The following is a 15,992-nucleotide window of genomic DNA, read 5'->3' on the forward strand; positions in this document are numbered from 1 at the left end:
TAAGGATGTACTGATAGAAACTATTTAACGTGGTAACAAGGTGATTCAGTTTAATGGAGAACGGTTGGACGACACGGTAACAGTTAAGTATTTTTCTGTGTTCTTATACTAGTTGTCTGCTAGTGTGATATAATAGGAAGTTTTATTAGACCCTTGAGTATGATGATTTAACCTCTTGAGTATGATGATTTAACCCTTTGAGTATGATGATTTAACCCTTTGAGTATGATGATTTAACCTCTTGAGTATGATGATTTAACCCTTCAGTACGATGATTTAACCCTTGAGTATGATGATTTAACCCTTTGAGTATGATGATTTAACCACTTGCGTATGATGATTTAACCACTTGAGTATGATGATTTAACCTCTTGAGTATGATGATTTAACCCTTTGAGAATGATGATTTAACCCCTTGAGTATGATGATTTAACCCCTTGAGTACGATGATTTAACACACACACACACACTGAAATTTTGCTCGCCACCAGGATAGATTTTCAATACCGTTGCCAAATATTGCGAAGAGCATTAGTGAGTCAATAACGAGCGGTCAGAGGTGTAGCTTACCTGTGAATAGGTGAGTGAGTGAATGACGTAAGCAGTGGCATGAGTGAGTGAATGACGTCAAGGAATATAGGAGCGGTATTCAGTCAGTCTAACATTTTTTTCAACTAACATCATTTTATCATATTTTCTGTTGGTTAATGTTTGTTTGGTGGGTGGTGGGTAGGGGTGGTGGTTAAATCTCACTTATGTTGTTATCTCAAACGTGAATTACATGTGTGTGTTTTTTTTTGTATTTTAGGGGAATTTTTTTTAGAAATATGTTATCTTTACGTAGGTGCTGAACTTCTTCTGTTGAGTAGGAATATTAATGTAGTTGTTCTGTGTTTATTTACGTTTTAACATGGCAACAGTGAGTCATTCCCTACACAAACCAGTTTTAACATAACAACAAGGGCAGTACACGACTCGCTCACCACCATACATGAACCAGTCGTGTTTTAACCTGGTTTTGACAGTGTTGTGGCTGGGTTAAGTACCATTGACCTTGGTTGAGTGCAGGAGCGGTCATGCCGGGGCTTCAGGATATATTGTTGAGGAATAAATATAGATGAAGTTTAATGGCAGTCTGTAAAGTTATTGTTTCCCCTTCCTTCCCTCTCTCCCCTTCCCTCCCTCCCTCCTACCTAATGGGTGGGAGGGGGGTAAGGTAGGGGTGCCAGGTGGGGGAGGGGGGGAGGTAAATTACGACCAATAAAAGTCAAACTCACATTCAAACAAATATGAAGTTATTGGAAATATTCTCACACAACACACACAGGTAGCACACAGGTAACACACAGGTATAGGTAACACACAGGTAACAGGTAAGTTCCTTTTATTACCTTCACAGTGAATCTTTTATTTATATACATTAACACGTAATATATATATATACCGTAGCTAAATTGTATCCCTAAATAGATGATGATTTTTTGCTATGGTTTAATAGTGTATCTGATATCAGTACCCCGTTGTGGTTAGGTTAGGTTACGTTTGGTTAGGTTAGGTTTACCTCACTGGTGGGCTGCAGGTGTGTTTAGTGAGAGATTCGAGTTATTTTATATTATTATTATTATTGTTGTTTTTGTTATTGTTATTGTTATTATTATTGTTGTTTTTGTTATATTTTTGTTATTATTATTATTGTTGTTTTTGTTATATTTTTGTTATTATTATTATTGTTGTTTTTGTTATATTTTTGTTATTGTTATTATTATTGTTTTTGTTATATTTTTGTTATTGTTATTATTATTGTTGTTTTTGTTATATTTTTGTTATTGTTATGTTGTTATTATTATCATTGCTTCACGAGGATGGTGTTATCTTCCCGTAGGTGTGAGTACGACTGGGTGACGGTGGGTGAGGGTGGGGGGTCGACTCCTCCTGAGCGGATGTGTGGGGACTGGTCCGCCAGGCTCAAGCTACTGCGCTACGTCAGCCACAGTAACAGGGTCGTGATCACCTTCGTCACCGACTACGCCCACCACTTCCCAGGGTTCAGGGCTCGAGTCTCTGCCCGTACAGGTAAATAGCCTCAAATACCAGGTAAACCCCATTCTGTATAACCTTTATTACCGATTCTCGAAGGTAAGTACAGGAGGTTAATATTACCCTCAAAACTTACGCTGGCAGACTGGTATAATTGGCACCTCTCCCTCCCACCTCTCCTTCCACCTCTCCCTTCCACCTCTCCCTTCCACCTCTCCCTTCTACTTCTCTCTCCCGTCTCTCCCTCCCGTCTCCCCCCCTCCCACATAAGAGCCCAGGACGTATGTGTAACACCTTTAGTTAAGTTATTAGTAGCGGGGCCTTCCTGTCGCCTTACTCAAGTTATAATATATGCTAATGTTGTTTGGTCCTCGAGCAGGTAATTTGACACTTTTAAATGTGACTCCAGGAAATGTTATGGAGTGGGAGCTGAGTGGGAGGAGTGGGGTTATGAAGGTGAGTGTGAGAAGAGTGGGAATATGGACCACCCACACACACGCCATCCTATATTAAAGCTTTACATAATTGGGGATATGATACACATCCCTCAGCTTCCCCGATATTTTGTTCTCATTAATTCAGAGATTATTAGACAGAGAGACAGGTAATTTGTTGGATTACACTACTGACTGACTGACTACCAACGCGGTGTTATCAGTGAGTTTTATTATACATACTTGTGACGAGGCTGTGGTTGACACGTAAATAATGACCTCACCTGCAGTCCATCTATTATTATTATTATTTGTTTATTATAATTATTAAAAGGCAGAATCGACTATTTTCCATTTACAATATGAGTGTTTTCATCAAATTTTCAAATGGGATGGATGATTCTATTCAACATTGAGGGCGGTTATTGATGGTCTGGTAGGTGATTTAGGAGATTTAAAACACATATTTGGAGAGAAGCAATTATAATTTAAAACAGTGTTGAAAGTAATTATTTTTAGTTTGTGATTCCTTAATTGTACTCGTGTAGTAAGAGCATTTAATGAGCCAACCCAAACAACACACGCAGCAAAACTTTAAAACAATAATATAAACAGTAATAATAATAACAAATAAATAATAGAAAATTGTATATGAAGTTTAAGTTTATAAATTTTGAAATACGGTGATGGAAAATTCTCAACTCATCTGTGACCGCCTCGAAGTTTCCTGTTGTAATTTTGTTGTTGAGGTTATCTCGGAAAATAGAATATAACACTTTATTTCACTTTGATTTAGCCTGTGTATAGACAATGAAGGTATACAATATACATATACAGTGAATTAATTTTGTATTTTATCAGATCCTTCCGTAAATGTACTTTGTTTAGCTGTGTGGACATGTGGTGGTAATACTGTGTTAATTTGTGGTACACGTGTTAGTATTTTTCAGATTTATTTCTATGACTTTACCTTTTATTAACCTGTCATGGGGATTACTTATTTAATTATGATATTTTTGCATCAATTTATTCTGTTAATAAATTGTTTACTCATTTATAATGCTCTGTTTTTGTTATAATATTGTTTAATAATGTATAATGCTTTATTCTCCAAGTTGTTAACAAATGTTTTGACTTACAGCTGAAGTAAATTACCTGCCTTGTTAATTATCATGTCACTCGGTAGTTTGCATTTTGCTTTTACAATAAACAAGAAACAAAAACAAAAGAGGACTGTAGTTGACCTTTAACGATCATTTATGAATCCATTTTTGTGGTGTAGCTTAAGTGAATCAGTCAGGTGTCCACTCTTACATCTCCAATTACCTTTTTATCATTGTATTAAATTTAGTGAACCAGTTAGGTTTTCGAATCACGTTAGCATTTTTGTGAGTTGAAAACAAAATCCCACGATCCTTCACAGAAAACGGATCAACATAGAGGAGGGAGGAGGGGGTCTAGCAGTGCACTTTTACATGACATCAAGAGATAAAAAAAACACCTCAGGGGAAATATGAGATTGTCTCCCAAGCCTTAAAGCTTTACAGTATCGACTTTTCTGTGTTAGACGCTGGTGAAGTCTTCTTGATAACATGGAGCTTTGAGCCTGATAGTGTTGTGGGGTACGAGGTGTTTGGTTCACTCTCAGGATGGGTTGGAGAAAGGAGACTCACAATGTGCTCTCTGTATACATGTTGTATTGGATGTACAATGCAGCTTGGTGCTGGGAAGGCAGCATGGTTACAAGCGTGATGTAGAGAGAGCTGGTTGGTGAGGGTGCTCAGAGGAGGACAGCTTGTGGGTCGCCATGCTCGCCGGCGGGAGCGAGGACCGCCAGGCAGGCGGAGGAGGAGGAGGTGTTGCTGGCTGGTTGGTGTAGGTAGAAAGAGAGATCACCACGAGGTCAGGCCTTAAATAGCAGGGGTTGGCGTGGCTTAGTAGTTGACCTCCGTGATGTATGGGGGCGCTGGTTGACCTAGACCACGAGGCATACACTGTGGAATTCGTGGGGTCGGCTACTCAGCGACAAACAGCGTTTGTAGGGGAGAAATCCACTACAGTGTCTTGCCTACCAATATTCACTGTAACTTTGATCATCACCAATGGAGTTTATTAATTTTTTGGATTGATCATTGACGAAGTAAGGTGAGTGTGTGAGTGTGTGTGTGTGTGTGTATGTGTGAGTGAGTATGAGTGTATGTGTGCGAGTGTTGCCATAAAATAATTCCTTGTTTGTGTTGTGGTGTTGTACAGGTAGCGGGTGTGGTGACGGTCGTGAGGTGAGGCAGGGGGACGTATGTTACCTGCTGGTGCCTTACCCAAGGGTCACCTGGAGTACTGCCACACACATCTGTAGGGACATGGAGGTGAGTTAGTCATACATTCTCCTCTCCTTCCTCCTGTTCCTCCTTTCTTTCACTTACATTCCCTCCTTCTCCTCATCTTCTACCTTCCATCCCCTTCCCTTTCACTTCCTTTCACACATACCATAATTGACTCCTGTACACTGTGTCGACTCACTCAGTTGCAGGATAATACTGTAATGTTTATTCAGTGTATATTGATTATCTCTTTTCTTCTGTCTCCTTCGTTTATCTGATATAATCTTTTAATACATATTTATTTATCTGTCTAATCCCTAATCTCTTTCTATCTGTATATATCTACCTGTCTATCTGTATATCTACCTGTCTGTTTATCTATATCAAATCCTTTTCTATCTACTATCTATCTGTATCTATCTATCTATCTACATGTAAATATAAACGCTCAGCCTATCTACCTGTGTTGTATGGTGCAGGGTGACCTAGCCAGTGTGCCCAGCCTTGATGTGTTGCGGTGGCTGGGGTCAGGACTACGTAGCCTCCCAGACTATGGCACCGGGACACTTTACTGGGTGGGCGGGACACTACACCCCGACTCCCACACCTGGAGCTGGCGCGATGGTTCTCCTCTCAATGTTTCAGGTATGGCCTACACCCACGCTACACCCACACCTCTGTTATCTTACACCCATGTACACTCTATGCCTACACCCACTTCCTACACCCACAACCTACGTACACCCACTTCAACAACCCCTGCATCCACATTGGTATTTGGTGGAGACAAGTAGATAATTTTCACAGATAACTTATGAAAGATTCTGTTCAAAGATAATTTTAAGTCGGTAAAGATTCAGTAGAGACCATAGTCTGTTAAATTAGATAAGGTTTTGTAAATTTAAGTCTTATTTTACATTTGGTTCGGTTAAGTTGCTAAAAATTATTGTTGTCTTTGCTTGGGTGGTATTGGGTCATATCGCCTTAAATATCAATTGACGTTAAATAATAATGTTCGTATTCCTTTTATATCACCTATATATTATATGTATAGATGGTCACTGGGTGCAGGTGTCAAGTGGTGTGTCCTTCATACAGAGGTGGGAGGTGTGGAGGGGAGGTACTTGGCTGGGGATGGTGTCTCTCTGTGTCTCAGCCTGCAGGAGTCGACATGCCGCCACCGAGGCCCCGCCAGCACCGTCACCCACCGCTCTCACTCTCCGCCCACCAGTGTGACCTCTTCGGCGGCTACATCTGCGCCAGGCGGGTACCCGGTGAGTCCACAGCCTTAATGTAACACAAACTAGATCTAATATGTTCAGTTTGTAATATGTTGTTAATAATGGCACTCAGCAAGGGGAAGATGGTGGAGGTTCTCTTTCATGGTGTTATATGCTAATATATATTCTGTACCATCTTATTAATTGTACCATCACCATTTAATGACCTGTGAAGTAGTGGACGTCATTCTCACCTTGTCCAACGTGTAGTCCTGGGGTTGGTGCTCGGTCACGAAGGGAAGTTTTTTTTGCACTTTGAACAACATACAGTACAGGCTTCCATGTCCCTACTGGCTGTTGATATAGGCTGGTACAGTACTACTGGATGTAGGGTATGAATCATCACTACCGCCAACATCATTAACTCCTCCTTCTCATCTTTCTTTGGCTGGTCTGGTTGGCTACCTTGTTGACCAATGGGAGGGGACTCTACAGACCCACCAGCGAAGCAGAGTTCCATTGTGTTGGGTTACGGTGGCAACTTGACCACCTGGCTATCCTTCTCCTTACCCCAACAACCTACACCTCACCCTCACTCTAAGGGGACCTCCCAATTCTCGTCTGGTGGTGTCCTTTCTCAAGCTGGACCTCGAGTACCAGTCCGAGTGTCTATATGACTACGTCGGCCTCCAAAATCCCCGAAGACCACATGGAGCGGTACTTGGGACGACACAATACCGACATGGACAGGTGAGATGCATTACTGTTTACCTGCGATGATGACGTGGAGATGTGTTTTGGTTAGGTCAGGTTATGTTAGATCAGGTCAGGTCAGATCAGGTTAGGTTAGGTTAGGTTAGTGTTTGGGACAGGTAAGCTGGGAACATGTTTGGGTGACTCCTGTGAGAGTAAGCTTGAACAAGTAGGATTATTACATGGTTAGAAAGGAAGATGGCCTGGATAGACAGAAAGTGCAAGACTTAAAGAGTTATTTAGCACAGTGGTGCAAGGGTTGTGAGGTAGTATAATAGTGTATTTGGTCCAGCGGATAATTACGTTACGTTGTTTGTCATACACAAAGTGCAGGTACAGTAATAGGTTTTGGTTCCATAATGTTATGTTACACAGTGTTCTTGTTTGGCCAGTTAATATATACCTAAAAAATATTTAAGTTTTTTGGTTTACTCTTTATTAGATGACAGAAGCTTGTGTGTTGGTCCATCAGTGGTGAAGTGGAAAAGTGATGAGACATGACAGGTGTGAGTGTACTTTTAGCACGAGTGTGTGTGTGTTGACAAGTGACTTAGCTGTTACCTGTTAATAACCTACACTTGGAATTTATAAGCTGGTCTTGCTCGGCAGGTTTGACTTCGTGTCCGAGAGCAACGAAGCTTTGGTGACCTTCCACTCCGATTGGTCTGTGGTGGGGGCGGGTGTGCGGGGACGATGGCGGGTGGTGGACATGTCAACTTGCCCCCACCAGGAGCTGACTGAACCAGAGGGAGTCGTCACCTCACCCAACTTCCCAGAGTTCTACCTGGCTCACCTCCACTGTACCACGGTCATCACTGCTCCAGGTACATCTCTCACACTTGTCTCTCCCCCTCACTGGAGTATGGCAACCTTCCCCCTCACTACATCCCTCTGTCCTTCTTATTTACACACAGACAATGAAAGATCTTCTCCTTTCAGGGAGATTGATGACCTCCTTTGCTAACAGTGATGGGAAGTCTCTGTACTTTATCTTTGACTAAGGACAGTCTCTCCTCCCCTCAGGGAAATTCATACTGTACTCCTCCCTCCCCTGTAGGAAGATCAACCATCCCTCCCTGCCAGCAAGGTTAGAGTAACCACCAAGTCAAGAGGAAGTCTCTCGGGAGATTGAGGCCCATTTCAAGAGTACAGTATTAGTCTCCCTGCACACAAATACCTTTAAACAACATGAATAAGCAATAAGTATTGGAGTAAACAGGCGAATATAAAATTATAATAGGAAGAAATTATTTTTTTAAACAGTATACAGTGTTGTAGTATGTCAATGTAATTGTCAACTGTGGGAAATAAAGTGTTTAGTCAGGAGTTCAAAGAATTAATTATAATTTTTTTATTAAAGAAAACAAGAAGCCTTGTAACTATTCTTGTTCAGTGTAAGACAATAGGATCGGAGACGTGGTGTGGACAGAGTGGCTGCTTCATTATTGTTGTGTTTGCCAAACAAAATGCAAAGTTCTTTGTCATGTGTTTGTCTGTTTTGTGTCTTCTCATGATGGAAAATGCATGAGGTTATTTATTCAAGTGTTTGGAAATATTTTGCACGTATCAACATGCTGTCACATCTTCATAGACGACGAATATATTCTTGTTCTTATCACTGGGTGTTTCTGTGAGTGAGGGAGGCTGGTGTCTGGCTCCTCTCAGCTTATATGAGAGACTATGGATATGTTAAGTCTTTTCCCAGGAGGAACTTCCTCTACCTGTCATTGTTCAGCCACAAGTTTGTCGCTGGGGTGATGCTGCCAGTGTCACATGACCAGATGTTTAACTTATCTCTATTATTATTACTTGTATTTATTTCTACCTTGATCAATGTTCTTCACATAGAGTGCAGATTATATTTAGTAATAAATGTTAAGGTTTATAAAAACCAACATAGTGGAGTCTTATGATGTTTGGTATTAACAGAGGGTCAGCGAGTGTGGATCCAGTTCAAGGTGTTTGAAGTTGGTGGAGAGAACAGCAGCAGCAGCAGCACCAGCAGGAGGAAGAGGCCACACACCACACCACGTGGGGATGGTTACTACCAATACCAGTCCACCTCTGGAGAGGAACCTTCTATTTTTTCCTCCACTTCCTTCAATGCTTCTTCCAGTGTTCCCAGACTCATTCGTGCAATATCCATGACCCCCACCCCCTCACCCGCCACCACCTCCACAACACCCGGGCAGGGGGAGGCAAGGCACCGATGTCAGGAGGATTACCTGGAGGTGAGGGAGGCGTCATTTTTTATACCTGTTAGGTTTTTTCCCTTCGTGTATATTGTTGGTGACTAGCGGTAATGTTTCTTGCACTTTATCTGCTGGAGTAAAAGATGCCAGTCACTGAATCATAATTTATTACAAACACACAGCTTTAAAATATTAAGATTTGTAAATTTCATCTTAGTTTCTTAGTTCAATAATGTTCCTCCTACATACATACACTAAACTGTCTTTTACACTCTTGAAATCACAACAACCCTTCTCAGTATGGTGGGAAATCTTATCATCAGGATAGAAATAGTGTCCCCAAATTACTTTCTGTATTTCATTTCTTAGATAATGCAATCTTGTTCTTCTTTCTGCTGATATAAGGGGATGATGGGGGGGGATGTTTTTCCTGGTTACATTACATAAGGTTAATGTAGTATTGTATATGATTAAGTAGTCCACCTTTTTTTGCTCTTAGTGGTGAGGTTAGGTCGAGATAAGTAAGTTAATGTTATGTACTCAACGTTCTTCCTCCTCACACACAGGTGGTACTGGGTGATGATGTAGGCGAGTCAGTGCGCTTGTGTGGTGCAGTGTCATCAAGGGAGGTGGAGCGACTGTCATATGTGTCATAATGGTCGTCCCTCACCCTCCTCCTCCACACAGTTCATCGTGGTGGTGGCAGGGGCTACCAGGCCAGCTATGCTATGAGTGAGTCTCTTAATAATGAGTGAACTGGTGACACCATCAGTGAACTTTCTTGCAGGTTTTGTAACTTAATATCTATACAGTTAACCCTCACTTTACGCGGTCCCACATTCCGCGTTTCCACGTTTACGCGGTGCCCTGCCGGAACCCAGGATGCTCACATTCCGTGGTGCGTGTACCCCTTTACGCGGAGAGCGGCTGGCGAGCCGCGCCATTTTTGGATCCAAACCTCCCGCCATCCGCCATGTTGTAAGCTGCGCCAACATGGTGCGCACAAGGTCGCCCAGTCATCAAAACATTACCAGTTCTTCACCCCACCCACCACAGCCGCCCCAAGTCAGTGATAGTGATAATTATGGTGAGGATATGGACTTATATGGACTTTGGGAGTTTGACAAAGAGGCCCTGCAAGCCTCTGTGGTGGATAGTGATACAATTGATACAAGTGACACAGGTGAGGGCCAAAATCTGCCCTCTGCCTCGAACCAACCATCCCCGTGTGCCCAGCCATTTTTCTACTAATGTAAGTGTTAAAACCTAATATTATTTATATTTTCTTAATTATTAATGTGTGTGCATACCATCATAAAGTTAAGATAATATTTTACTACAACATAGTTGTGTCACAAAAGTGGAGTTTGGGGATCGGCCCGACTCCATTTCAATTAATCCCATATGTTATGTTATTCACTTTACGTTGTTTTCACTTTTACGCTGACCCTCCGGGTTACATTAACCGCAGAAAGTGAGGGTTAACTGTATATGTTTCATTCATTAATATATTGTAATAAACTTGTACAATATTTCAAGATAGTCTTAAGTGCACCACAGTATACTGCAGATTAATTACTGTTGAATGATGAAGGAACAGATATATACAGAGGATCATCTTACTTGAGTAAATGTTTATAAAGTAACCAGAGCTAGAGAGATGTGTAGAGGTGTCTGGCACTTGGTCACCAAGAGTCCAACTGAGCACATCTTGGTGAGCAGGACCTCAGTTGGTCAGCTCTAGTTATCCCTGTTGTCATATCTTGGTAATCTTATTTATGATTATTGTTTTCTTGTCTTTCATGTATCTGAAATTTCATGATGTTGTGGTTTTTTAGGTTCATATTCATACAATAACATTTGACCCTGATATGTGGACCCTGGTTTGTTGCCTGACCAGATATATACAGCAGAAGATCAGACTGAACACAACAATGATGTTTACCCAGGGGGTAGTGTTATGGATATTTAATATTAACCTCATTAGTGTCTGCATGGATGAGTTTCTTTATGCCATTTGCCTCTGTCTACCTAACATACTTGGGGACTTGGATGTTGATAGATTTACAGATCGTGTTCCGGGGTAATGGTTAGCCAGTGCAGTTGGCGAGTTGTCCGGTCTTCTCGGACTATTCCTTGACACCGGGTCATGCAGCTCATTAGCTTGGGGTGTGTTTGTTGTGTTGGCGACAGCTTTTACACTCAAACAAATTCATGTCTAGGTGGCCTTAAGGCTGGCCATCCTCTTAGACGAGGAGTAACCATTCTATACATTATTATTATTATTATGGTGACTGAGATTGGCATTGTGATGCAGGTACCAACTTCAAGGAACAGGCTGTGGTGCACGTGGCGTCATCTAGTAGCAACAAGGTGGTGGGTGTGGGTGGAGAGGAGGGGACAGTGGTGGGCATGGGCAGGATCCATGCTCTCAACTTCCCCCTGGCTCCAGCACCTGAGTGACTCTCACCCACCAGCTCCTCGCCCCTACAGGACACCAGCTGCATCTCCGTTCACACCACGTGGCTGCCCTCGCTTCTCCCAAACGCTCGTGCTTGCAGGTACACACACACACACACACACACACACACACACACACACACACAATATTAATGAGTTACCAAAGAAAGATAAGGAAATATGTCATGTCGTATAATGAGCTTTTTGTTCCTGTTTTTAGTGGAGAACATTGTTATGTGTAGTGTTGTGTGTATTTCATTACAGTAAGTTCACATAAACAATAGATAGGGAAAGGGTAAAGTTTTTCTCCTTATGTTTCTATTTATATCTTGTTTGTTGAAGTTCAAGTGGAGTCAAAAATGTATACTATATGTTTTAGTTTTGTAGAGTGTTATAGGAGCTAATACATGTAAGGTACTATTATTGGTTGGTGTGGAACGTGGCATCAATTTGGAGAACACAGTAATATTTATCTCTCCTGGTGTATACGTGTTACCTCCATGTGTGACGAGTGATGTTCCCTCCACAGGACTACATCGAGGTGGAGGATTGGTATGCTGGACGGAGTGGCACTGTGTGGAGGATCTGCAAGATAGACCACTCAACTCACAATGAAATATCTATCAGATCAACCTTCAACACCCTGTCCATAAGGGAGGTTCACCTTGATCCTCGAGCCCCCACTGTTGCCCCTGTATCATCCAGCATCACCACTAAGTCAATATCCCTTCATGATCTATTATCCTCCTCCAGCACCTCCTCACCTTTTGGTAACTTGTCAGTTGCCTCAAAGAAACTCCTCTCATATTCCTTAGTTAATTCCTTTACATCTTCATCTGTGTCGGACTCATCACCAAACACTCCCATATCTCCCCAGAGGTCCAAGACATCATCAGTAAGTGGTCATCATCCTCCCCCAACAGAGGACACAACAATATCCCACAATGCTGTTCTCTATACTTTCAACCCTGGAAAAGAGGCCTTACCCTCATCACCACACACCGCATCACCATCTCCTCCACCATCACCACATGTGTTACCATCACCAACATCATCACCATCCTCAAAGTTCACTCCTTCAACATCCACAACCAACTGGGTGTCATCTGTTGCCTTCTTCAGCGCCACTTATGAAGTTCATGCAGGTTTGTAATAGTGTCTTGAAACTCATTAATAAATAGCTTTGGTGTTGATTTATATTTAGATATAAATACTGAAATAATATATGGGATATAATTATACATAACTGATCATGCCAGAGTTGAGAAGGAAGGGATCAACTCGCGTATCGGTTTGTGCAAATTTGTATTGATCTGAATGGAATGCGAGGCTGCCTCCAGAACACAGAGAGGCCCCCTGACAAGGCAGTTCTATCAGGAGGGGGGAGGGGGTTGTCTGTAGGTACTGTAATAATGTGGGAAATATGACAAGTGAGCCTTAAGCTATACTTTCTTTGTATTTGTTAAATCAATTTATAAGGAGAAATGTGAAGTATTTATAAACTTCTTATTAATATCTCTAAGTTTCTGTAGTGCCTTTAACAATAATTTCTTGTTTTATGAATATGATGTCAGCTACTGGTTAGGTAGAGCAAAATGAAAGAGTGATGAGGTAAGACCACCCATGTTCACCACCTCATCTCCTCCGCAGACCCTGGCTGGTTGAACCGTTCCATAGGTGTGGGTGTTGGCAGCTTGGGTGTACGGGTGTCGGGTGTGGCCTCTTGTGATCCATCTCCTTGCCTCAACAATGGCCGTTGCATCACTGAGGGAACCAACCATTCTTGCCTGTGCACCAATGGCTTTACCGGTGCCTTTTGTCAGGTCAGTCAGAGGGTTCTGTTGTTGTACCATTTCTCACTAAGACAAGATTTACCTCTTTAATAAATGATGTTAAATTCATATTTAGACTTACTGTACTGTACCTGTCATTAGCTTTCCTCTGACTATGTAATGAGGTGTGTAACTCCTGTAGGTGACTTGGTGTGAGATGTCACCCTGTCTGTGGGGTGAGTGTCAGCCTGGAGGACCCAATGGATAATGGTGCTTGTGTGAGAGGGGTTACGGAGGTCCTCGCTGTCAGGACCGCATCTCCCCATGTGATGGTGACCCCTGTCAGAGCCGTGGTGCCTGCACGCCTGGCAACTACACCTTCAAGTGCCAGTGTCATGCCTGGTGGGAAGGTAAGTCATGCCTGCCACCATCTCCACTGCAGTCTTATCTGTGATGTCAGTCTGTTTTCAAATAACTTACAGTATTGAGATATTTCTGGTACATAGATATCTCTAATTAACCAAACTAAATTCACAGTTCCATAGTATGCATTAAATCAGGTATCATACAGTATTCAGAGGCCAAGCATGAGCTTCATTGATGGTCATGTACAACAGGTCTTCAAACATGGTCTCTGCTTAACTTTAGTCATGCATGTTTCCTTTTACAGTGTTACTGCAAAAAAATCAACTCGGATGAAATATGTCTTACTGTTGACTTTATTATCAGAGCTCAGATGAAGCTTGGTTATGGTACTTGTGTTAAACAATTAATATTTAATTCCAGTATATATTTTAATATTTAGTTACTCTTTTAAAACTGTTAAATTAACAAAGTTGGCTTTGGTGCTTTAAATTGAACTGGGGGATCCAAAATGATCCCCTTGGCATGACTTGACTAACTGCACTTTGTTTAACTTTATTCAGAATGATTTACAAATATTGTACTGTAGTCCAGGACACGTAGATTTCAGTAAACGCAGGCTGACTTACACCTGATGATTTGATCTTGTACGCTGTACAGGCCAGCAGTACTGGTCCCAGAGGCCAAATACAACACTGAACCAAAGATGCTGGCTCACAATTCAAGATTAGAATTTCTTTATGAGATTTTAAGCTTTTGGAAATATATCTGTCAAACATGCAGGCTTTATACTACAAGCACAGATTCTTGTAAAGGTATTAATAACCTCAGTAGAACCTTGCATTATACTGTACCAGTGATCAGGAGTTGGCTATAGAGGTGTCACAAAACAACAAGATCGCTCTCTCTTAAGTGAATTTTCATTCTAATCTTAACCATTCCACTTATAGTTTGTTACTTATTACAGTAACAAGTACAGCCAGAAGCTTAGTTCCTCAAAGTGGGAAAGATATTACTAGAATTATATAGAGTTAAGCAGTAAAAGTGTTGACACCAAAGTATGAATTGAATCACACAGATTCTCGAGGCCCCACAGTGATGACATCACTGTGTGTTACAATTCCCTGTTTTTATTCAGTGTCCACAGCCATGGGTCATTCTCTCGTATCCGCAGATGTCTTACAGGTATTAGTGGATCATGCAGTAATAGTAACTAAAGCCTTAACCAGAGTTGTCAGCTTTTGACAGGTATTTTCATCTACTGATGCTTTGAGCAGTTTTGAGACAGTGGCATTAATAGTTTTGGCTCTGGTGACGTGTGTGTAGGGGAACGGTGTGAACACAGGATGCTGAGAATCCCATTCAAGCCGCTGTCAGAGAGGATGTTTGAGGAGCCCTTCTGGCTTGGCCTCATGACTGTGGCCATCGTCATGGGTTGTATCGGCATAATCTTCTGCATCAAGAAACACTTTGCTGAAAAGATTGAGAAGTTCTTCGCTGAAGAGATTGAAAGGAGCAAATATGGTAAGTACGGTTGTTTCACTATTGCATGTTTGATGTACAAATGAATATTATTGAAAAAATTAATGTATTTTGATATAAAATGAATATTACATACCAGCTATGAAATACTATGTCATAATAAATTATTGTTGAGTAAAATTCAGACACTAAATGTCACTTTAAACGTTGTAAAGAGAAGAACATTGTCGTGTGTCAGGCTGTTGGACGACACAGCTACAGTATTATGGCTCTTAATTGAACATATTCATAGTCTTCTTATATGTAACATATAGTATACATGATAATGAAATAATCCTAATTTGTCTACAAAAAGTGTTATATCAATGTTCACTGTGATCATTATATCACCATAGAGAGCAGTGTGGTGCTGGTTATGACCAAAGTGGAGTTACATTAGGTATTACTACAGTATGTCCTGTACCTGTATGTATACTGTACTATGGCTATAACAGATTTGATTAACAGATTTATTCACTAATTGGCTTAGACATGGTATTTAATGTTGCTGATAATATGAATTGGTTATGGATAAGGCAATTATAAATGTCCCATATGAGGAGATTAAACTTATTAAACTTTTAAAATGAATACAGTGCCATGTAACTCATCTTTAGTTATGAGTAAGTTGGATTAGAAGATGACCAACCTATACAGTCTCTCAAACATGCTCTTTAAGTAGTTGTGCTGTTGGAGCCCCTTCTCACCAAGGCTAAAGCTGAACAGGGTGAGGAGTAATACACACTCTCCTCTTTATTTTCATTCATTCCTTTTGTCATACTAGACCTCTTCTCTTCCTGCCTGACTTTAATATTATTACAAATATTCTCTAAGTTTATAATTAATGCAATAGATAATATATCATTTAATAGAATCTAAAGTACTGTACTGTAGGTCTTATTTAACTGTTGCACACATA

General features: G+C 41.1%; 1 protein-coding gene across 1 annotated transcript in view; it reads left to right on the plus strand.

Annotated features, from left to right (window-relative positions):
- The window catches only part of LOC121871305, a 135,767-nt gene that overhangs the window by 87,395 nt on the left and 32,380 nt on the right, over positions 1-15,992 (plus strand). Inside the window, 12 exon segments of the mRNA XM_042373524.1 lie at positions 1,883-2,073; positions 4,725-4,837; positions 5,272-5,437; positions 5,891-6,066; positions 6,559-6,762; positions 7,358-7,589; positions 8,695-8,996; positions 11,947-12,312; positions 12,487-12,562; positions 13,068-13,240; positions 13,458-13,599; positions 14,879-15,076. Coding sequence (XP_042229458.1) covers positions 1,883-2,073; positions 4,725-4,837; positions 5,272-5,437; positions 5,891-6,066; positions 6,559-6,762; positions 7,358-7,589; positions 8,695-8,996; positions 11,947-12,312; positions 12,487-12,562; positions 13,068-13,240; positions 13,458-13,599; positions 14,879-15,076 — 2,339 coding nt within the window.

Source organism: Homarus americanus, unplaced genomic scaffold, assembly GCF_018991925.1.
Source record: "Homarus americanus isolate GMGI-L3 unplaced genomic scaffold, GMGI_Hamer_2.0 scaffold45698, whole genome shotgun sequence".
NCBI lineage: Eukaryota > Metazoa > Arthropoda > Malacostraca > Decapoda > Nephropidae > Homarus > Homarus americanus.